At 50.7% G+C, this 22,617-nt stretch overlaps 1 protein-coding gene across 11 annotated transcripts in view; it reads right to left on the bottom strand.

Annotated features, from left to right (window-relative positions):
• Window positions 1–22,617, bottom strand: part of MCTP2 (multiple C2 and transmembrane domain containing 2) — a 252,067-nt gene that overhangs the window by 160,995 nt on the left and 68,455 nt on the right. For 9 of the 11 annotated variants that reach the window (XR_016218666.1, XR_016218667.1, XR_016218668.1 and 6 more), the window contains 3 exons: window positions 19,376–19,910; window positions 2,982–3,044; window positions 2,127–2,235 (listed from right to left, as the gene is read on the bottom strand). Coding sequence is in view for 8 of the 11 variants with exons in the window: in XM_089311098.1 (XP_089167224.1) it covers window positions 2,127–2,235; window positions 2,982–3,044; window positions 19,376–19,840 (637 nt within the window). In the remaining 3 variants the exon portion in view is untranslated. The remainder of the gene's footprint in view (window positions 1–2,126; window positions 2,236–2,981; window positions 3,045–19,375; window positions 19,911–22,617) is intronic. The other 2 variants (XM_089311100.1, XM_089311101.1) reach the window with 1 other exon arrangement.

The following is a 22,617-nucleotide window of genomic DNA, read 5'->3' as shown; positions in this document are numbered from 1 at the left end:
GCTGCATTAGAGAGAAATTCTGTTTAAGAAACTAAAAGGGGCCGGCACCGCAGCTCAATAGGCTAATCCTCAGACTGCAGCGCTGGCACCTTGGGTTCTAGTCCCAGTTGGGGTGCCGGATTCTGTCCCAGTTGTTCCTCTTCCAGGCCAGCTCTATGCTGTGGCCTGGGAGAGCAGTGGAGGATGGCCCAGGTCCTTGGGCCCTGCACCCGCATGGGAGACCAGGAGAAGCACCTGGCTCCTGGCTGCGGATCAGCGCAGCACACCAGCAGCAACGCACCAGCCATAGCGGCCACTTAAGGGGTGAACCAACGGAAAAAGGAAGACCTTTCTCTCTGGGTCTCTAACTCTGCCTGTCAAAAAAAGAAACTAAAAGGACATCCTTCACAAAGCCCTGGAAGGTGGAAGGCAGATTAACAAATGAGCCCATCACCCAGAGGTGAGCCAGGGCACAAAGGATTCCAGGCAGAGATGGGGTGAGGGGACAGGAGAGTGTGTGGAGTTCAATCATAGAGCCTCCGAGTTTGGAGGCAGCGGGGCAGGAAGCAGGAGGTGGCCTGAAGAGCTCCCTCTTGGGGTGAGAGATTGGTTTAGCACCTGCAGGGCAGCTCAGCTGGCCAACAGTGCCCTCTCCCTTGAGGCTAAGCCATGGCCGGCAGAGTTGCTGCAGGATAGGCAGGCCCAGGGGGCAGGGGCAGGGGCAGGGGAGGGAGGAGGCAGGAGGAGGGGAGGGAGGGGGCAGGGACGGAGTCAGGGGAGGGAGGGGGCAGGGGCAGAGTCAGGGGAGGGAGGGGGAGGGAAGGGGAGCAAGGGGGCAGGGGCAGGGGAGGGAGGGGCAGGAGGAGGGGAGGGAGGGGGCAGGGGCGGAGTCAGGGGAGGGAGGCACAGTGTGCCTGAAGGCAGCCAGGAGGTGTGAAGTCATCCTGAGCTCCTGGCTCACCCTGTCTGGCTGCATTTCCCACGCTCTCACCACCTCACCACCAGGAGCAGAGCAGCTGCCACAGGGGACGACCAAGCTATGAAGATGAGGACGCCTCTGGGGAGAACCAAACAGGCCGAAGAAGCCAGGTCCACAGGGAGAGACATCAGGTGCTGGAGCACCGAGCAGGAGACGTAATACCCAGCAGACTCAAATGCAGACAGCATCCTCTCACCCACCGAACAAGGACAGACAGCTACAGAAATCTTTTAAGAAATGTCCACTCAGTAGCTAAACAGAGTAACACGATATTAACAGTGGAGAATACGGGCAGCTAGGAGACTGAGCTGAGGACTCCTCTCCAAGAGCAAAACATGAGGAGAACCAGCAAAGAAGGGAAAAGCCCTGAACGTCAGGTCACGGAACCGCAAGGCCCTCCCTTCCCGGGAAAGTGTCCCAGAACAGAGAGGGAAGCAGCGGCAGAGGGCACAGAACAGAACCTGAAGCCAGACGCAGAACCCTTCAGCAGGAAGAGGCTTCGACTACGAAACACACGGATATAAAAAGACAACAAAGAGAAAAGAAACATACAAGGAAAATCAAAGCTCATGGAAGGTGGACTATTTTACAAATTTGAAATTCATGCACAATTTTTTCATCATACACATTTGTCACATTTTTTGTATCCTGTTTATGTGGATTTCAAAAATGTCTGTACTAAAATAAACTGATAGTTTAATTACATGTTTACACAAACTGTGCTACCTATGAGAGGCAGACAGAGCAAGGGACAGGGAGAGAAAGCGAGAGTGCGCACCCCCAACCACTGGTTCACCCCCCAAATGCCCCATTCTAAAACAGCTTTCCTGATGATCACTAGTTGATTTTCTTACTTTTTAAAATTTATATAAAAGGAACAAACTTCAGGTCTTTCATTTATACACTTTTAGGAGCACGACACACCTCCCACTGCACCCCCTCCTTTTCTTATTTTCCCTTTATGACGACATACTTTCCATTCCTAATCACAAGCTTAACCCCCACCAAATAAAGAACAAGTAGAAAAGCTGCTACAGCGAGGCTTGTTGGGCTGAAGGAGTTCGCGGTAAAGGCCTTATGCCTGCAGAAACCCTGACCTGAGCCCCATTGTGCCCTGAACCCCGCCGAGGCTGGCACCAGGGTACAGAGGAGGAGGCCCCTGGCTTACCGCAGCGATCCCGCACAACCAGGTTGTGGCCTTCCTTCAGGTGTATGGTGAGGAGGTAGGCAAAGGGGCTCTGGAGGCTGCTCACGCAGTCGCCTGCTTCCCCAGCAGCCTGTGGACCGAGAAGACAGGGAGGTTAGCAGGGGGGAGGACCAGGCACCAGCACCTCAGAGATGCTTCTAGTAATGGGGCACAGGGGGACTACAATGGCACAGTGTCCCCGCCAACCCTCGTAGACACCCAGCACCCATCACAACATCCCCGTCCCCAACCTGCTAAGCCCACATGCCCACCTGGCACGTGCTCCTCCCCTGGGAGCACCTGGTCACTCCAGGTGAGTCCAGCACCCAGTGCTGGTGACTCCCCTTCCCCCACACTCTCCTCTCCCCCAAACCCAGCGTGCATCAACTCCTATAGACTCTGGGGTCTAATTCCAGTCCATTTATGAGTATTTATCATAGGATCAGCCAGTCCAATTTTTTTGTGTGTTTCCTCAAAAGGAAAGGAGAGAGAAAACCATTTGTCATTCGTTTATCGGACATTCAATTAATCGACCGTGTGGCTCAAGTTGCCCTTGGCAGCCCTCTTTGCAGAGCTTCAGAACTCCTTCAAGATGGCTTTGTCTCCGCCACAAACTCACTCAACTCCACAGATACCCTATATTTTTAGAAGAATCTATGCCGGTCTGGCCATCAACAGATACTGAATTAATGATCTCCAGCTTAAATCTGCAAGACCCGTTTTTCTAGGTAGATATCGCTTTGCATTCTTTAGAAACAAGACAGGCCAGGAGGTGTGAATCCTATTGGATGAGCAACATTTGTAACAGCAAGTGTTTGCTTTTCAGGAGTCACTCACAGATTGATCTTCAAAATTCTGAGATGTCATAGAGGCATGCAGGTCCCCCGTTCCACTGAGCTTCTGCAGATAGAGAGAAAACAAAGCCTGCTTTATGGAAGCAAGTGAGAATCAGCCCTCCCAGGCAGCCTCTCGCAGGGCTTTCCTCTGCAAGTCTGGTGTTGGCGTGGCCAGTTTCAGTGTGTGGGCTGCCTTTGTTTCTGTGGCAAGAGTTGATGAGCTGAGTTGGCCCCCGGCATCTCTGGCTGCACCCTCTGTTGCCTAAGACAAAGTCGATTCCATTCCACTCTCCTGTTGGCCCACTAGGGCATCCCTGCTTCACCCATGTGCTTGGCAGGCAACAGCTTTGGCCCAGCAAAGCAACTTACACAGCCAAGCCATTGTGTCTGGTCCCTCCTGGGGCACCTGCCTGGTCCCCAAGGAGACGTGGGCCCCTCAGGATGCAGAGCACTGAGCAGGTCCACTAGGTAGGTGACATTTCCCCATGTGACATGAAAGAACCCCCCCGCCCCAGTCCTTGTGAGTTTTAACTGTGCAACAGTTGAACATAAAATTAGGAAATGCAAATCGGAATAAATAACCTTGGATTAAGAGGTGTCTGCTTCCCAGTCTAAGCCTGCACTCCCAGACTCAGGAAGCGATTGCGATTAAGGCTGCATCACTCCGTGGTTAACGTGGTTAGCAGCAAGCTTCTCACCATCTCCTGTTTCCTGTGCACACAGAGGGGCTCCAAAAATGTCGAGGACCTTGTGGGGCCGCCCGGAGGACAGCTGCCACAGGGAAGGGCCGGGTGGCGTGGACAAGAGCAAAGGCTTTGCATCCATTTGAGGATGTCTGTGTTCGGCACCCAGCACAGATGTTCTTACGTGAAAAGGAGGATTTTCCCCTCCAAATGAGGCGGGGTGACCCCGAGACTGTGGGCCTGTTTGGTAATGGGGAGCAGGCTGCAGGGGGGCCTCAGACCACCAGGACCCCCTGGGGGTAGAGACCAGGCCTGACACTGATGGCCCGAGTCCTCTCCCCCACAGTGACCGCGGGGAGGCCCTGAGCCCAGCTCAGGGCGCCTGCCTGCGGGACGGTGCCTTCCAAGACTCCCTCTGTTGCTACTTCGGGGCTTCGGGCAGCAGTGGAAGCCAGCTCCGGAACGGGGGTTGGTGGGGAGCTGCCAACAAGCAGGGACTCTCCAACCAGCACCCCTGCCGGCAGTGACATCGAGACGGTCTCAGCCGGGCAGCAGTCAGTCCTGAGCATGAGCAACCTGGCGGCCACACCGTCCCTCCACCAGGAGGACCCGAGGCTCCAGCTCTCACTTGCAATGTGTGGCTCCCACAGCTGCTGCCTCCTCACCAGCCTCAGGAGGGATGACATCACCACCTTCCAACTGAGATGAACACGCGTGGGACCACGGAGGAGCTCAGACACTCAGCGTTCAAGGGCCCGTGCACTTCAGCCCCTGCATCTCCCTGGTCCTAGGTAGAAGAGCCCTGACTCGCCGAGTGGGGCTAGGCTCACAGCAGAGCAAGTCGAGAGAGGAGGCAGCGGGCCCTTTGCCGCAGCAGCCTTGCCCTCTCATTCTCGGCATATCCCGTGCGTGTCGTGAGTAACAGACGCCCTGGAGAGCGGGGCAGCACTGTCTGAAGCCCTCCCTATGACAGGGACCAGAACCTTTCTCAACCCTCCCAACTCAAAAGGGTTTTACATCACGCAGTCTCATTTGTAAGCAATCAAATCGATTCCTGCCCAATGGACACCGCCACTATCCACACCTTCACACACAGGAGCCAGCAGCAGCCAGCACTCTCTGATGTCCCCTGTCCCAAAAATGATGATGCCAGTGTCCACTTTTATGAAGTGAATCAATGCCACAGGTAACCAATGCTGCTTGAAGACAATCCCACAAAACTAGCGGGGCTGGGGCCAGAATTTCTGCTTCAGGCATATGGTGTTCGCCAAGGATCATGATGATCTGGTATCTTCTACCTTGGAGCAGTGAAGGGGATGGCTGGGTCTTAGGCCACATCACCCCTCAGACCTGGCAGCCTTGTGTACCTCCCTAGGTTGTACTCACTGTACCTAGTGACGTTAACGAACGACAGAATTAGTCCACGTCTCCAACCATCATTTATGTGCAACCAAAAATGAGCTCAGAACATTCAAACAGGTTGTAAGTGTTCCAATTACAACAATGCGCAGATTCAGTGAGAGGAATGACATTAACTCAACATTATGGCCAGTCGCAGTCACCAAAAAGTCACACAACTTAAAGTTATGGTTCCCACAGCCACTGTAACTGTCACACACCATATATACAGTCCAAGGCAGGGAAGCAATTACCATAAAGAGCAGCAAAATGTTCCATATGCACGAGAGAACCAGGCTACAGCTGCCGAGGGACATATAACTCGGCCCATTTCCTACACTCCTGGGGACAGCCTAAGGTGTTATCTGCTCTGCTCCGCAGAATAGCCCTATTATTTTCACCTTTTGTGTAAACCTAGTAACTACATCAATGACCTAGATTGGCATTTATTCTTTCCTTTTTTTTTTGGACAGGCAGAGTGGACAGTGAGAGAGACAGAGAGAAAGGTCTTCCTTTGCCATTGGTTCACCCTCCAATGGCCGCTGCGCCTGATGCGCTGCAGCCAGCACACCACGCTGATCCGATGGCATGAGCCAGGTACTTCTCCTGGTCTCCCATGGGGTGCAGGGCCCAAGCACTTGGGCCATCCTCCACTGCACTCCCTGGCCACAGCAGAGAGCTGGCCTGGAAGAGGGGCAACCGGGACAGAATCCGGCGCCCCGACCGGGACTAGAACCCGGTGTGCCAGCGCCGCAAGGCGGAGGATTAGCCTAGTGAGCCGCGGCGCCAGCCTAGATTGGCATTTGACAGAGCACAATTATTAGTTGTCTTGACTCCAAGCACACCACTATCATTAGAAGATTTTTTTTTTTTTTTACATTCTCAGAAGGCATTATCAAGTCCTTTTTTTCAGTTTTAAGAAATTTCAGTGCTAGGCATTTGACACAGTGGCTAAGATGCCACTTCAGGTGCCTGGGTTTGAGTCCCAGCTTCACTTCCAATTCCAGCTTCCCGAGAACGTGCACCCCGGGAGGAGCCGATGGCAGGGCAAGCGCTTGTATCCCAGCCACCTATGTGGGAACTCAGCTGGAGTTCAGGCTCCGGCGTTAGCTGGTCACTCCCCAGTTGTCGTAGGCATCTTGGGAGTGAACCCACAGATAAGATTTGTCCCTGTCTCTCTGCCTGTCAAATTAAAAGATTTAAAAAGTAATGCATGGATGGGACCAGCGCCGTGGCTCACTTGGCTAATCCTCCGCCTGAGGCACCAGCATCCTATATAAGCACCAGGTTCTAGTCCCGGTTGCTCCTCTTCCAGTCCAACTCTCTGCTGTGGCCCGGGAGGGCAGTGGAGGATGGCCCAAGTGCTTGGTCCCCAGCACTCACATGGGAGACCAGGAAGAAGCACCTGGCTCCTGGCTTCAGACTGGCACAGTACCGGCCATAGCGGCAATTTGGGGGGGGGGGTGAACCAACAGAAGGAAGACCTTTCTATTTCTGTCAAAAAATAAATTAAAAAAAAATCAACGTATGGTAAAATTTACCTTTTGCATGGATCTGATTTCCATGATTTTTGACACACACATATTTTATACACATATATTTGTATATATTTTATGTGTATATATATTGTTATGTGTACATATTTGCATAACCCCTACCACAATCTGGATACAATCGTGTCCGCCACCCAAAATCTCCTTTGTGTCTCCCACTGGGGTCAAATCTCAGGTAGCCAAGACTGGCATCTGTCTCTCAGCACAGTGCCTTCGCAATCAACCCACACTGTCATCTGGCTCATTCCTTCCTATGACTGAAAACTGTTCCCTGCACAGGTAGGGGACAGCTTGTTTATCTATTGAGCATTAGTTTTAACAACCTCAACTTGTTTTAAAATACATACTCGGGAAACAAGGCCCAACTATGAAAAGTAAAGCTAATAAATGTGAACATAATTGCTGAACTCGCAAAGATAGTGAGTTTGCAGGTATTTCCACCCTAAATTCCTTGCTAAACTGAAATCTGTATGAATATACACTTTGCATTTACTTAACCTATGATCCCCCATCTACAAGAATGCAAATTTATTAACATTTAGCAGGATATGGAAGATAAAAGAATGGGCAGATTACTAAAAATTGAAATCTTCTCCAGTCACCCAGGATCTTGAGAGTGAAAAGCCAATGTCAATAAACAATATTTGCCTCGTGTTCACACTGGACATAACTAAACATCACCACCCTTGTGGCTACCAGAAGATCTCACCTTGTGAGACACACAGGAAGCCAAATCGTAAACCTTGTGAACAATCACTGGCTGGTTGAATTTTGCCAGAAGACATAAATCCACATTGAGAAAAGCTAAGTGTGAGGCCGGCGCTGTGGCGCAGTGGGTTAAAGCCCTGGTCTGAAGTGCTGGCATCCCATATGGGTGCCGGTTCTAGTCCCAGCTGCTCCCCTTCCGATCCAGCTCTCTGCTGAGGCCTGGGATAACAGTAGAGGATGGCCCAATCCTTGGGCCCCTGCACCTACGTGGGAGACCCAGAAGTAGCTCCTGGCTCCTAGCTTTGGATCGGCACAGCTCTGGCTGTTGCAGCCATCTGGGGAGTGAACCAGTGGATGGAAGACCTCTCTCTACCTAACTCTTTCAAATAAGTAATTCTTTAAAAAAAAAAAAAAAAGGAAAGAAAAGCTAAGTGTAAGAGTAACACGTTTGCTGTGAAGATCACTTATATTATCTACAATACCGCTCTATTAAGTAGATGAGCACAGTTAAGGATATATATATATATATTTAATTCTGCAACCTGGAGCTAGGCTATTGAGAGTATGAACATGTAAGGAGTGACAAATACCAATACCATAGAAAGTGATAAAATCAGTAGCAGGGATCAGATGGCCTGTTAGTAGCAACTGGACACAGTGATGGAATAAGGAATGAGTTACTTGGAAATGAGAGGTCAAATTGGAATGTGTTCAGAAAAAATCAGGCCCATGCAAGGGCTGAGTCTGTTCCCATTCAATTGTTACAACACTTTCCAGAGGTTATAGGTCATATAATCAAGGTGTGTGGATTTAGCTGCCTCCCACCCCCAATGTGGTCTCTAAAAGGAATTACCCTGAGGGACTGACTCTCTAATCTAGCATGCAAAACAGAAGGCGTGCATGTATGCGAGTGCACGCCTATGCCCTACTTACCCACATGATGGTATAAGACAGCAGTCAGCAGAGTACAGCTGTGAACCAAACCCAGCCTACCTCTTACTTCCTAGGAATAATGGAAATACTGCCCTTTCATTTGTATTTACCTATGGCAGACTTCATGCTAGGACACCAGGACTGAGTGGCTGAAGCAGATACCTCGCTAAACCATTCTATTTCCTGGTCCTTTAGCAGAGTCTCCCAGCCCATCATAGTGTGTCAGGATAACTATCCACTGAGTGTCCACAGTTATAAAGCTTGTTAGTAACAGGTGCCTTAAAGGAATAATGAGTCCCGGGGCTGGCACTGTGGCACAGTGGGTTAACACCCTGGCCTGCAGTGCCGGCATCCCATATGGGCGCTGGTTCTAGTCCCGTCTGCTCCACTTCCAATCCAACTCTCTACAGTGGCCTGGGAAAGCAGTGGAAGATGGCTCAAGTCCTTGGGCCCCTGCACCTGCGTGGGAGACCGTGAAGAAGCTCCTGGCTCCGGGTCAGCGCAGTTCGGCCATTGCGGCCAATTGGGAAGTGGACCATTGGATGAAGACCTCTCTCTCTCTGCCTCTCCTCTCTGTAAAACTCTGACTTTCAAATAAATAGGTCTTAAAAAAAAAAAAAAAAGGAATAATGAGTCGCTTCATATGTGCTTAGCATGGCCTAATTTCAAATACAAGAGTGTTCAAAAAGTTTGTGGAAAATTCAATGCAAAGTTTGTAGGGGGCCAGCACTGTGGTACAGCAGGTTAAGCTAACACCTGAAACACCAGCATCCCATGTGGGCATCAGTTCAAGTCCTGGCTGTTCCATTTCCAATCCAGCTCCCTGCTGACGTGCCTGGAAAAGCAGCCGAAGACAGCCCAAAAGTGCTGACCACTTCACCCATGTGGGAGACCTGGATGAACCTCCTGGCTCCTAGCTTCGGCCTGGCTCAGCCCCGGCCATGGCGGCCATTTGGGGAGTGAACCAGCAGATGGAAGATCTCACTCTGCCTTTCAAATAAATGTTTTTTAAAAAAGTTCATAGAGATGCAAAAATAAATGGAAACCCATGCCTAAGATTTTTCATCTCAGAAAGCTCTCCATGAGCATTTTAAAAGCATTTATTTGAGGCCGGCACCGCGGCTCACTAGGCTAATCCTCCGCCTTGCGGTGCCGGCACACCGGGTTCTAGTCCCGGTCGCCCCTTGTCCAGGCCAGCTCTCTGCTGTGGCCAGGGAGTGCAGTGGAGGATGGCCCAGGTGCTTGGGCCCTGCACCCCATGGGAGACCAGGAGAAGCACCTGGCTCCTGCCATCGGATCAGCGCGGTGCGCTGGCCACAGCATGCCGGCCGCGGCGGCCATTGGAGGGTGAACCAACGGCAAAGGAAGACCTTTGTCTCTGTCTCTCTCACTGTCCACTCTGCCTGTCAAAAAAATAAATAAATAAAAGCATTTATTTGAAATGGAGAGAGAGATTAAGAGATCTTCCATCTGCCCGTGCATTCCCAACTGCTGGCAGCAGCAAAGGCTAGGCCATGCTGAAACCAGGAGCTCAGAACTCCACCTGGGTCCCCACATGGGTCACAGGGACCCAAGTACTTCAACCATCAACTGCTGCCTCCTGGAGTGAGCATTAGCAAGCAGCTGGAACTGGGAGCAGAGCTGGGACTTGAACCCTGCACTCTGACACAGGGTGCAGGCATCCGAAGTGGTGTTCTTAACCCCTGTGCCAAGGCCTGTCCCATCCGTGAACTTTTTAAAACACCCCCCCCCATATGCCCTACTATTGCCTGTTTATCAGGAGCCCACCAGTTAGCATTATTACCATCAATTTATGATCAGAGAAGGTAGAGGTAGGAGGCTTCAGTGGTCACAAAGGGAAGCCAGAGAGGCCTCTGTGAGAGTCCTCGGTATTCTACCTTTCCACCACAGCACAACTGTGCCGAGACTCCAAACCTGGTACACCTGGCCTGCCACACCGGGAGGCAGCACCACGCAGCGGTAAACAAGCTTCGATTCATAAAGACCTGGAATCGAATCCCACCTCTGCTGCTTCCTAGCTCCGTGCCCTTGAAAGATTGACTGAAAAGTCTAAGTCATGAGAGTATAAAAAAGACACTGATTTATAGGCTGCTGGGAGTAAAATGAACTCATTCAAAAGATGTTTCCTGAACATCTCTGGGCCAGACACGATGCTAGGTACGATCTTTGTACATAGATTAGATAGTCAGATGAGACAATATTTCTATGGCACTTAGAGTTCCTTACACCTAACCTCTCAAAAGTGGCATTAAATTAGTGCTGCTCTTCTCTTACAATATTTGTATTTTTAAAACAAGGGATGTGTTTAGGCAGGGTGCAGCAAAACACTGGATGAAGGTGGCCAGCAACACAACTCCACCCTCAATTCCCACCCTCGTGCGTGCCCTGCTGATGCGGTCACCATCGCAAAGGTAAAGTTCTGGCTGAGGGACCTCAGTGTGCTGCCATCTGCCATTGGTGCACACTTCCTCACTGCCCGCCCCACGGCCAAGCTTCTGCCAGCTGCTGGTCTCAGTGTCTGCAGAAGGGCCCGAGACCACCACCAGCAGCACCACCCATGAGCTGACCCACTCCTCCTGCCTGGGAGTGACACAGCTGAGCCTTTGGGTCCCTTGGCATCCTGCTTCTCCAGTGCACCTGGTGGCCGTTAATCTACTGGAGCTGCAGGGCAGGATGGGAAAGCCCAACTGACACAACCTCTGCCCCCCACCCCCACCCCTCAGCTATTCTCCTGTGCTCTTCTGGAGACACGCAGGGTTCACTCCTGCCAACAGGAGCCTTTACACTGTTTTGTTTCTCACCTTCTGAAGTGTTTCATTATTTTCGTTCCTCCTCATAGGCACACAACTGGCTTTCTGCGTAGTGCTTCCCTTCCCAGAAGAGGCCCTTTGTGGAACATACTATTCAAAACAGTAGTACCCAGTGCCCAGCACCCCCAAGCACTCTACCTGCCTCATTTCTCTCCATGATCATTGCAATACTCTGACCACCGTCTTCAGCCTACCACCCTGCTGAGGGGGAGGACCTTTGCCTGTCTGGTCAACTACTGTGTTTCTAGTGACTATGTCTGAGCTAGCACAAAGCAGGTAGGTGCTCAAGAGATGGGGAATGAGAGAAGACGGGAGGAGGAAGCCAAGCCCAGGACCACCCTGGGTCCTGGCTGACGTACCCAACACCAGGATGTGGAGGTGTGATGTCTAAGTAAAGGACTTAAGTGTGGTGTGGAGCCATTGACGCCCTTGCTTCGTTCTGCAAACTGGGGCTTGTGTCTTCTCCCCGTGGTTAATCACTTGGCTTCTCTGTGGTCACCAGGCTGAAGCTCTGTGGTTGCCAGGCAGAGCTTCTGGGAATATCCCAATGGGGAACTTCTGTACCACAAAGCTCACCCCACCTAACGTAAGACAGCACCAAACCCAGCTGTTTCTCTAACTGCCCAGAAAAATCCCGAAAGGATAGACCTCATGTGGAAATGAATAGATCGTGGTGGGGAGAGGGGCGGACAATAAGCCTTCCACTCGTGGTCCAGTAACAACTGACCCTGAAAAATAAGCCATCCAACCACTACATATCACGAAAGGGGCACAGCAAACACAGAAAAACACCTGCCTGTGGTCAGTACCTTTAGGGGAATCTCCAGTTTCTCAGAGCCACACCCCCAGACTGTTCAGGGCACCGGCTTGAGGTTCAGATGGTTTTGGGCTTAGATTCCGGCTTTGAAGCTTACTAAGTGGGTGGCATCAGGCAAGGCATTAATGCTCCCTAAGCCTAACAAGTTATGGGGGCTGGCGCTGTGGCACAGGTTAATCCTCCGCCTGCAGTGCTGGCATCCCATACGGGCACCGGTTCAAGTTCCGGCTGCTCCTCTTCCGATGCAGCTCTCTGCTATGGCCTGGGAAAACAGCAGAAGATGGCCCAAGCACTTGGGCCCCTGCACCTGCATGGGAGACCCAGAAGAAGTTCCTGGCTCCAGATCAGACCGGCTCCGGCCACTGTGGCCATTTGGGAAGGAAACCAGAGGATGGAAGATCTTTCTGTTTCTCTGTAACTCTACCTCTCAAATAAACAAATCTTTAAAAAAAAGTTAAAAATAACTACATTAACAAGCACAACCAGAGAAATAGCAGTGAGTACTCATAGGCTAAGAGCTTTCTATTTTCCTGGCCTCTCAAGCATGCAAGTTAATTACTGCACACTCCTCTTTGCCTGAGTCTCACCCCCGAAAGGAGTCCTCTTCAAGCCTTCCCTGACCACCCCTCCCAGAGCTCCTCTCCCTTCTCCTCCAACTGGTAGGGGAGATACTGCCAGCTAGTGCCAGTCATTATCTCCAATATCCGAATCTAATCAAGTCCATCAACAACCCTGAGGACAGAAACCAAAAGAAATTTACTTCCTAGATGCATCACTGATTTTATAGGGCACATAAAAGGCACTTTTAAAAGGACTGCTAAAGCAAGGCTCACTGAGGAAGGAAGTTTTGGCAGGAGGAGAAGTAGCAAAGAAAAGAAAAAGTAAGCTCCTCTCCTGAGCTTTAGTTTTAGCTTCATCTCATAATCAGCCTCTTCGGAAAATTTTTATTTTATTTATTACTTTACTTATTTGGGAGAGAGAAAGAGACAGAATGCTCCAATTCCATTCACCGGTTCACTTCCAAACACCCAGAAGGGCTGAGCAGGAGTCAGGAGCAGGAGACACAACTCAAGTCCTCCAGGTGAGTGGCAGGGAAACAGCACTTGAGCCATCACTGCTGTCTTCCAGGGTCTGCAGTCAGGGACCAGAGCTGGGTACCCCACCATGAGACATGGGTGTCTTAACTGCTGGACTAAACACCCACGTTGTGAACATTTTTGGAATACAGATAACCCACAAGGGCTTACCCAACACAGCTGACTTTCTCAAAGCTCCCAGAGCACCAAGCATTGCCTTATGGCTTGAAAATCAACTGTGGAAGTAATCTACATCCAGGCATTTTCATATGGACAAGGTTTACAGAAAGACTGGGAGAAAGAGAAAGGCAGGTACCATGTCTGCTCTTTAGGAGCTTACCACAGACAAAAGAGACAGACTTCCAAACTAACCAGCTATGGGCAAGTCCCACCATGCGGGGTGGGACTGGCAGTATTCCACAGTCCCACAGAGGCCAAAGCCTCAAAGACAAGAACAAGGAGAACACAATACAAAACCACTGTCTAAGGCAGCCCAGCCTGTCATGACCAAATAATGCTGACTGGGGACTCAAACAGAAAATTTCCCCACAATCCCAGAGGCTGGAAGTCCAGGATGAAGGGGATAGACAGTCGGCTCTTGGCGAGGGCTCACTTGCTGGCTTGCAGGTGGCCGCCTTCTTGGTCCTCCCATGGTGGAGAGGGTGCACTCTGGTATCTTCCGTTCTGTAAGGGACGCCACATCGATCAGCTCAGGACTTGGTGCTTATAGCCTCAGTTGATCTTAATCACCTCCTAATGGCTGTATCTCCGGTAAGTCACATGGGGGAGCAGAGCTGCAACACAAGGTATTTTATGGATGGGAGGGGAGGTTTGCGGACACCGGTCAGCCCATAACAACTCATCAGCTGTCAGAGCCCAGGAAAAGTCACTTATAGGAGACAGCACAGTTGCCAGGCCACCAGGACTGGATATCAGCATGATAGAAAGTGATGGTTTGCACCTAATAAAACCATGTGATCCTCAGAAAAAAAGGGTGCAGTCACACAAAGAATCCTCAGGAAAAGTTAGCACTTGGTCAGTGGGCAGAGGACCTGGGCCACAGGAGTTTAGGAATCCTGGCTTCGGGGGAGGCAGGAGGGCCAGCATCATGGCACAGTCGGCTAAGCTGATCTTTGCAACACCTGCACAATCCATATTGGAGCACACGTCTGAGTGCCAGCTGCTCTGCTCGTGATCCAGCTGCCTGTTGATGCACCTTGCACGGCAGCAAGTGATGACCCAACACTTGGTCCCTGCCTCCCGTACGGGAAATCTAGATGGCATTCCTGGCTCCTGACTTCAGCTTGTTCCAGCCCTGGTTTCTATAGTCATTTGGGAGTGAACCAGCAGATGGAAGATCGTTCTGTCTCTCCCTGTCACTATGCCTTTCAAGCAAATAAAATTTTTTTTGACAGGCAGAGTGGACAGTGAGAGACACAGAGAGAAAGGTCTTCCTTTGCCATTGGTTCACCCTCCAATGGCCACCATGGCCGGCGTGCTGCGGCCGGCACACTGCGCTGATCTGAAGGCAGGAGCCAGGTGCTTATCCTGGTCTCCCATGTGAGTGCAGGGCCCAAGGACCTGGGCCATCCTCCACTGCACTCCCTGGCCACAGCAGAGAGCTGGCCTGGAAGAGGGGCAACCGGGACAGAATCTAGCGCCCCGACTGGGACTAGAACACGGTGTGCCGGCGCCACAAGGCGGAGGATTAGCCTGGTGAGCTGCGGCGCCGGCTATAAATTACTATCTTTAAGGAATGCTGGCATCATTGGCTGGGCAGGCTTGCAGTCATGGGCAGGTGTAGGTGCAGGTGCCCCTGAAGTGTGTGTCAAGTTCTCACTTGCAGCTCAGTCCTTACGTGAGATGGATCTGAGCCAACGTTCTTCAGTGAGAACTCATCCATTCCCCCTTCACAGCGATTCATTTCCACAGCTAGGATTCTGACCCGACTTCTCAGGAAGGCCGACTTTCACAGGAAGTGAACTGACAAACATCCTTCAAGTATTTCTAGGCCCCGAGATGATGGTTTCTCCCAGACAGTTAATGACTCAGCTGTCAATCATGATATGACTGCCAAAGTGACAACAATGAAGAGTGGATGAGCTGTTTCATGTCAGAGGGGATGCTGGAGCCTAGACAGTGTTTCTCACTGCAAACTCCTGGTGATGGGTATTTGGAGCTTAGTCTCACAGCCACGTGGCTCTCGTGAGTCAGTCCTGAGAGCTGGTAGCCAAAGGACCATGGATACAAGACATGGAGCATGGGGGCCTTCTCCAGCCTGGGTGACAACCTGTCTCAGAACCTGAGCCTCCCCTTTGACACATTTACCCTTTGGATTCTTCCCCTTCAAATCTCTACACAGAGCACACTGAGCTTTGTGGTGTGAGCCTGAAGGCAGGGTGATGACGGTGACTGTAGAGTTGGGAAAAGCTCCATGAAGAAGGAAGGCTTCACTTGGCCCCTGGAGAATGAGAAGAATTGGGCCGGCGCTATGGCGCAGTGCTACATTGTCACCTGCAGTACCAACATCCCATACCAGCGCTGGTTCAGTCTTGGCTGCTCCACTTCTGATCCAGCTCCCTGCTAATGTGCCTGGGAAAGCGATGGAACATGGCCCAAGTTCTAGGGCCCCTGTACCCATATGGGAGACCTGGAAACTCCTGGCTTCAGCCTGGCCCAGCCCTGGCCGTTGTGGCCATTTGGGGAGTGAACTAGTGGATGGAAGATCTTTGTTCTGTCTCTCCCTCTCTCCCTCTCTCTACAATTCTGACTTTCAAATAAATAAATCTTTAAAAAAGAATGAGAAAAGTTTCCACAAAAGGAGGGTGCGGTGGATCAGGGAGAAGCAAAGCCACATGAGCGGGGTCAGTGGCAGGTGCACAGATCCTGACATGTGATTAAAGCACTGGTCTACCATCTGGACAGGTTTCTGGCTAGCACGGCTGGGAGGTGGTGGTGTTGATACTGCCGTGAAGCAGTGGCTGCATTTGGGAGGGCCCTCTCAGGAGACAGTGGACTCCGTAGAGACAGGATCAGACAGGTTTCCACAGGATACGAAATGCAGCGTCAGTCTGAGGCTCAGGAGATCTGGCAGAATCCTCTTCGTCCAACGTTTCTTTCACCTATGTCTGTGTTCTGCCCTCTGCGTGTGCCGCCGGTTTGAAAGCACACACCAGGAGTCCCCGGCCTCTCCCTGCCCTCCGCACCTCACAGTCCTTCCTTTTCCTTCATCCTTGCTTCCTTCCCTCACGTTCTACCCCAGTTTCCCACGCTTCGCTTTGCTGACACAGATGGAACTGGAAAGCGACTGCAGAATTCAGACATTACTGATCTCTGGGTCCTGTCTCCTGGCTGCAGGCTTGGCCTGGCACCAAACCAACACAAAGCAGGCGAGACAAACCCCGAATGGGGCCCTCAGACCACAGATGTTCCTTGTCTCGCTTCTTCTGAAAAGCCAAAAACAGAAGCAGAGGCCGCAGCGACACCGGACAAACATCCGATCATCCTGGTCGTGGGCAGGGCTTGTCACACACCTACCCCACTTCCCACCCTCTTCATTTCTTCCTCCATTCCACAACAGTTACAGAGAGATGTTGGCTGTTCACACAGAAGACATGGAGGAGTCAAATCCAGGATAAAGATTAAGCAACTGCAAATTTCTCAGATGACGTAAATTCAGCAGGACTTCTGCCGAAGATGGATAGAAATAGGTTTAGATTTAAAAGGATACAAATAGGATGAAAATAGGTTAGAAGGATAGAAATAGGTTATTTAAAATTAGCAGCAAACATGGGCAGAAAAGTCTACACCTGTTTAATCTGCTCTCTAATCTCGGTTCACATTACATAAAAGGAGATTTCACGTAGAACACAATTTTTAAAATGTCAACTCTAAAAAATATATATATTTATTCATGCTAGAGGCAGAGAGACACCAAGTCAGACAGACAGACAAAGTGCTCTGTTCTGCTGGTTCACTCCTCAAATGTCTGCAACAGCCAGGGCTGGGCCCAGGAGATAGGACCTCAGTCCAGATCTCCCATGAATGTGGCAGGAACCCAACTCCTTCAGCTACCAGTGCTGCGTCCTAGAGTCTGCATCAGCAGGAAGCTGAAAGTGGATGTCAGAGCTGGGACTTGATCTTCAGCACTTTCATATGGGACACAAGCACCTCCACCAGCGGCTGAGCCACTAAGCCCAATGTCCGCTCCAGAAACGTTGATTTTAATTGACTTATAGATGGGAAAGAACTCACAGCGAGAACACTGACAGAAGCTCTTTAACATGAATGCCCACATACTATCCCGGATTTTTTTATTATTATTAAACAAATATTGGATGAGTGCATGCTTTGTGCCAGGCCCTTATTTAAATAAGACAAACTGGACATGTCTCCCAGGGGGCCGACTCCCTGCCCGAATACAGCTTGGCAAAGGAGATAAGGAAGGGAGTGGGGAGTGGGTCTTCGTGTGACAGGCTCTGGATCACCGAGCAGTGGGAGAAACCCACCAAAATGAGGAGTCGGGGAGTAACAGGCAGGATGGGAGGACGCAGGGCAAAAGTGTACAGCTGACCACGGTGGCCTGGAGGTCTGACAGCGGCAGTCCAGCCCCTCTGCACCTGCAGAGCTGCCACCATGCAGCCGAACGGCACTCAGGCGAGCAGAGCCTCCATGCGGAAGAAAGACCCAGTCTCTCCATCTTATACCACCTAGGGCAGCATGAGACAAACAAGGATTCTCTTTCACAAACAAAGGTTTAGAAAAAAGTGGCTGAGCTAAAAGAGGAAATGCAATGATCTGGAATAACCTGTTCCTGAAAAACTCTTACTCGGGGCTTTCTGCATCTGTCCTGGAGAGGAGAGAACAGCCATCGCCATCCGCTGCCCATCTGGCATCCCTGACCCAGCCCTCCACCTGAGCAGTGTCAACCAACACATCACAGCCTGAGCACCTAGACACAAGCACACGCGCACCACCCCAGCCTCAGCATCCGCACGGCAAGCCTGTGTTTGCCGTGTCTCCTCACCTGGAAAATGTGCTGCCCTAGGCAGCAGCATGGACACTGCCTCGCCTGCTCCGGGCCCACACCTCGATCTCCTGGGCCCAGGGGTTAAGTGAGGACAGCTCTGATCTCTGGCTGCCTCGCAGGCTGCACCTGGGAGACAGCCTTGCATTCCCCGAACACATCACAGCCTGAGAGCAGAAGCATTTTCTTACCCATCTCTCTCCCAAAGCAGTCTTTCCAGGGTCTGGCCTAAAGCAGCATCCAACTCTTCATGTTTATTCCACAAAGCTCATAATCTGCTCAGTCTGAACAGCAGTAGTTTTAAGAAGAACCCTTCTCATTTCAATGTCAGTACATCAAAGCCAAGAAGGCCACTCATATTTTTTCTGATTATGTAAAAAAATGCAGATTAATTTCAGGATATAATTCAATGCTATCTCCTCATACTGATGTAGTTTAATAATCTGGCTAATTTGCATTTTGTTTAGTGGAAATGCATACTTGAAATTTATAACTAATGACAAGCACCAAATTGTTAGGCGAAGCATTTCATATGTGAATGCCAAATTATAAATAATTGTGTAAAGTCACTTAATGGGTGTTCTGATTCAGCATGGACCCAAAAGAATACACCACACATCCTCAAATAGCATGATCCCATTCCCCCAGTGAAAACAAACAACTTACACAACCTAGGGTTTGGTTTTAACAATAAAACAAAAATTCCAGTTAAATGACCAGTTTCCTAAGCAATTCTAACGCTAATCTGGAATACAGATAAGGCTAACCCCTTACTTCAACCTCAAAACCTACTTCAGTGTCATTAATGGTGGAATTAAAAAAAAAAAAGACAACTGACAAAATTGATCATCCAGGTCATGATTTCCTATTTTGGTGATCGAATTTAAATTAAACTACATCTAGACATATAGGATTAGGCTCATAATTTTATTTGGCTAATGAACTCTATGGATAAACTACAGCTTCATTAAAATGGCTACATCGGTAAAAACGTGTTAGCTTCAGTTCTCTGAGAACATACGTGAAGCTGCACACAGACACGTGCACACGCATGTGAGATGAGGGAAGCCCAGGCCCTGTGCACTCGGGGCAAACCTGCACTTGTGCCTTTCTTGGGATCTTAACAAGCTGGACTGCAGGGGTGTCTAAACAGAAAGCAGAAGTTAGGGTTCAGCGTCTTGGCTTCCAGTGCCTTAAGTCTCCTAGGAAAGGGCCCTAAAGCCACGGGGAGCACCGGGCACAATCAACACCACACTCATTTAAATCCTTGCCAGTGGCATCCTCCCCACCCACAGGCAGCAGGGAAACCACTCCTGGGTGCATTTCCTGAGTGCCCGGGGTGGGGGGGCGCTGCTGAGCGCATGCCTCACCTCGGGCTCCTCTGGCGCTTCCTGGCCGAAGGGGGTTTTCTGAGCCTCGCAGGTGCCCTGGCCGGACGCCCGCCTGTGCGCGGCTGGGGAGGCCCGGGCCTCCTCCGAGTCCGTCTCCTCCGCCTGCAGGTGGCTGCTCTCTTCCTGGCTCCACTCCAGGTCTTCCTCGGACTGCTTCAAGGAGCTGCTGCCGCTCTTGGGCAGCAGCCCCGCGGTGGACAGGCTGCTGGGCACCGAGGTGTAGGACGACTGGGGCCCCGAGTAAGGCCGCCCCACGGGAGCCAAGGCCTCGGCCTCCAGGAGGTCGGGCACCGAGAGGCTGAGCCGCCGGTCCAGCTGGTGCCTTGCCCTTACGTCCAGGGCTTTGCTTGGGTTCTTTTTCACCTTCTTCTTGCTCAAGTTGATTAGCAAGGGCCTGGTCCGCTGTTTCAGGGAGCCCCAGACAGAGTGTTTATCCAGATCCATGGCCGCGTGAGGTCCCACGAAGTCAGCGGTGCCAAAGGTATGCCTCTATGGAGAGCAGCCAGGGCAGCGTCTGCAACACAGAGCAGGTGGAGAGAGGATGTGAGCCCTCGCGAGGAACGGGACTGGAAAATCGCCTTCCACTGAGTGACCAAGACTGAAACCTTCGATTCATGCGGTCCACAGATCGTGGGAAACACTACTGAACGTTTAACAAAGCACGTCAAGAAACAGGAGAGCAACGAGTCCGGTGGAAAGGCCGAGGCAAAGAGACGACTGCTTTCTTATTTAAAATAGAGCTGCAGGCACTTGCTAATAACAGCACCAGCTCCGCAGTCGTGGGATGTGCAGAGTGTGCCCTGCTCCTTCCCTGTGCAAACCAAGGCCAGCACGCAGTCTCTGTGCAAGGCCAGGGATCCCACAACTTAGACCTGGTGGGAGGAGAGCGTCGCATTTACTCAGCGCTCTGCTGTGACCTCAGAGGAGACACAAACAGTAAATCAATGTGGTTGTGTTCGAATAAAACTTTCTTTACAAAAACAGGAAGCAGACCCTGCATTAAAGACACTCTCTTTCAAGAACATAAATGCATTCAGATCAACTAGGACTTCGTCTGGTATCCTTAACAAAAGCTGTACTTTGGAAATTTATATTCATTAAATAAAAGTTAAAAAAAGAGATACAATTTAAAAAATGGGTGCTGTCTTGGAAATTTGGCTGATATAAAATTAACAAGTACAAAAAGCAATTTAACAAGATCATTCAACTTTGACAACTGCTTCACAGACCAAGAACCCTGGCACAGAATTATAATTTTTTTAAGCACTTCAACAGTTAGCAGTTTTATTTTTTATTCTTGTGGCATATGCCAACTATTTTCTTTTTTTAACTTTTATTTAATAAATATAAATTTCCAAAAAAAAGACAATTCTGAGAATAGGAGTTCTGTTCTTTCCCAGCAGAACCGATAGAACTTTTATAGCAAACGCCTTAAAACAGCAAACGTTAGAGGTTCAGCCAGAGAGTGGGAGAAAGCAGCTCTCACTAGCAGCCAATGTAATTGATAACAATGCTTCACAAGTCCCTAATTTCAGGATACTGTAAGTGCAGTACATGAAAATGAGCGATTTGGGGTTTGGCCAGTTAGACTCCGCAGGGCTTAAACCAAAATCACACTTGGAGGAACAACCCACATTCGATGTGTCATGACCTCAAGACACATCCTTCCAATATTAAGAATGCAAGTGTGTTGGATGAGGCAAGATGGCGGAATAGCGACAGGGAGGTCTGCTCCAGGCTCCGCAAACTTAGCAATAAGAGAGGTGGAGAAGATGCAGAGAAGGCTGCAGTGGAGAGTCCTGCAAGCGCAGTGGAAATGGGCTGGACCTGCGTGGACGACACAGGTGGGCAGCAACGAGCATGGGACACGAACATGACAAAGAACCCAGCAGCCCACACTGGTGAGCAAGGTGAGGTCAGACAGCACCGGCCCACGCCACTGTTGATAAAACTGGAGGGACTGCACCATGTTGGAGTCCAGCCCGGAACCTCAGGGGAGATGGGTGATGGCTCACCTGGGGGAGAGGAAAGCAATGTCTCTGTCCATTTCTACCCCCTCCACACCAGCGCCTGCAGCTAGCTGTGAGGAGGAGGGCGCCATTGCAGACGTACACAGTTCCAGCTGCTCCAGCTCTTCTGCACACACACAGCAGCTAGAGAGGACTGTTGGCAGCGACAACCACAGCAGTTGGAGACAACCGGTGGGGTCTGCCCCTACGTAGCCATTGAGACAACAGCTCCGCTGCGCCCACCCCACAACGGGACGGGAGAGGGAGCCAGCCCCACAGGAGGGAAGTGCTGCCCACAGGGATTCTTGCACCTGCCAACCACAAGCGTGAAAGAAATAGGGAAGCAGCCACAGGTATTGTGCATGCTTGTGATACAGGGTTTTTACAAGGGAGAAGAATCCACATTCTCCCCTGACTGAGTCTAGGTAGGGGAACTGAACTCGATCAGACCAAGCGAAACACACGGGCAGCAATGCTGGAAACCCCTCAGTCTCTCTGTGGACAGAAGGCTAGTGGGGCAGAGTGGACTCTCTCACACCCCATGACCATGGGAGCACTGGGTACTGAGTCTGTGAAAACACTGACTGGGTGAGGGGGCAGGGTGTAGCTGGGGTTCTGGGAAAGCTCTCAGTGCAGAGCCACACTCTAGCAACTCCTTGGTTGCCAGGGCAGCTCCTTGCAGCTGGAACCACGTTCACAGAGAGGTGCACAAGATCATCCACACGGATGAGCACTGAACACACTGGGGACTGACACCCGGGCACTGCTCAGCTTGAAACGAGGGGGTAACAGCGTGATCACACCAACAGATGACCATCCCCCTCCCCTTTTGTTAATAAGAGGAGAGCTACCACTCCCAACTTGGGTGATACCCTGATTACTCACTCCACCCTGGAGGACTGACCAGTGCTCCCAGGACACATCTACCACACGTCCCCATATTGACTGAAAGTACAGACATCCCACTAAGCCACAGAGGCATGGCTCAAAGAAAAAAACATCCAATTAAAAGAAAGAAAAAACAATCCAACAATTCCACAAATGCCTAAAAATAAAAGCAGATAGTCAAGGTACAAGAATAAGGAAGACACCATGACCCCCCTCCCTTGCAAAGGAACACAACAACATTTCAATATTAGAATGTGAAGATGAAGAGATTCATGAAATGCCGGAAATGGAATTACAAAAATCATCAGATTCCTCAAAAGCAAT

Source organism: Oryctolagus cuniculus, chromosome 12 (genome assembly GCF_051225735.1).
Source record: "Oryctolagus cuniculus isolate XC-2025 breed Fujian yellow rabbit chromosome 12, ASM5122573v1, whole genome shotgun sequence".
In the NCBI taxonomy this organism is placed as follows: Eukaryota; Metazoa; Chordata; class Mammalia; order Lagomorpha; family Leporidae; genus Oryctolagus; species Oryctolagus cuniculus.
The sequence above is the reverse complement of the archived record's forward strand: the minus strand, read 5'-3'. Positions and strand labels throughout refer to the sequence as shown.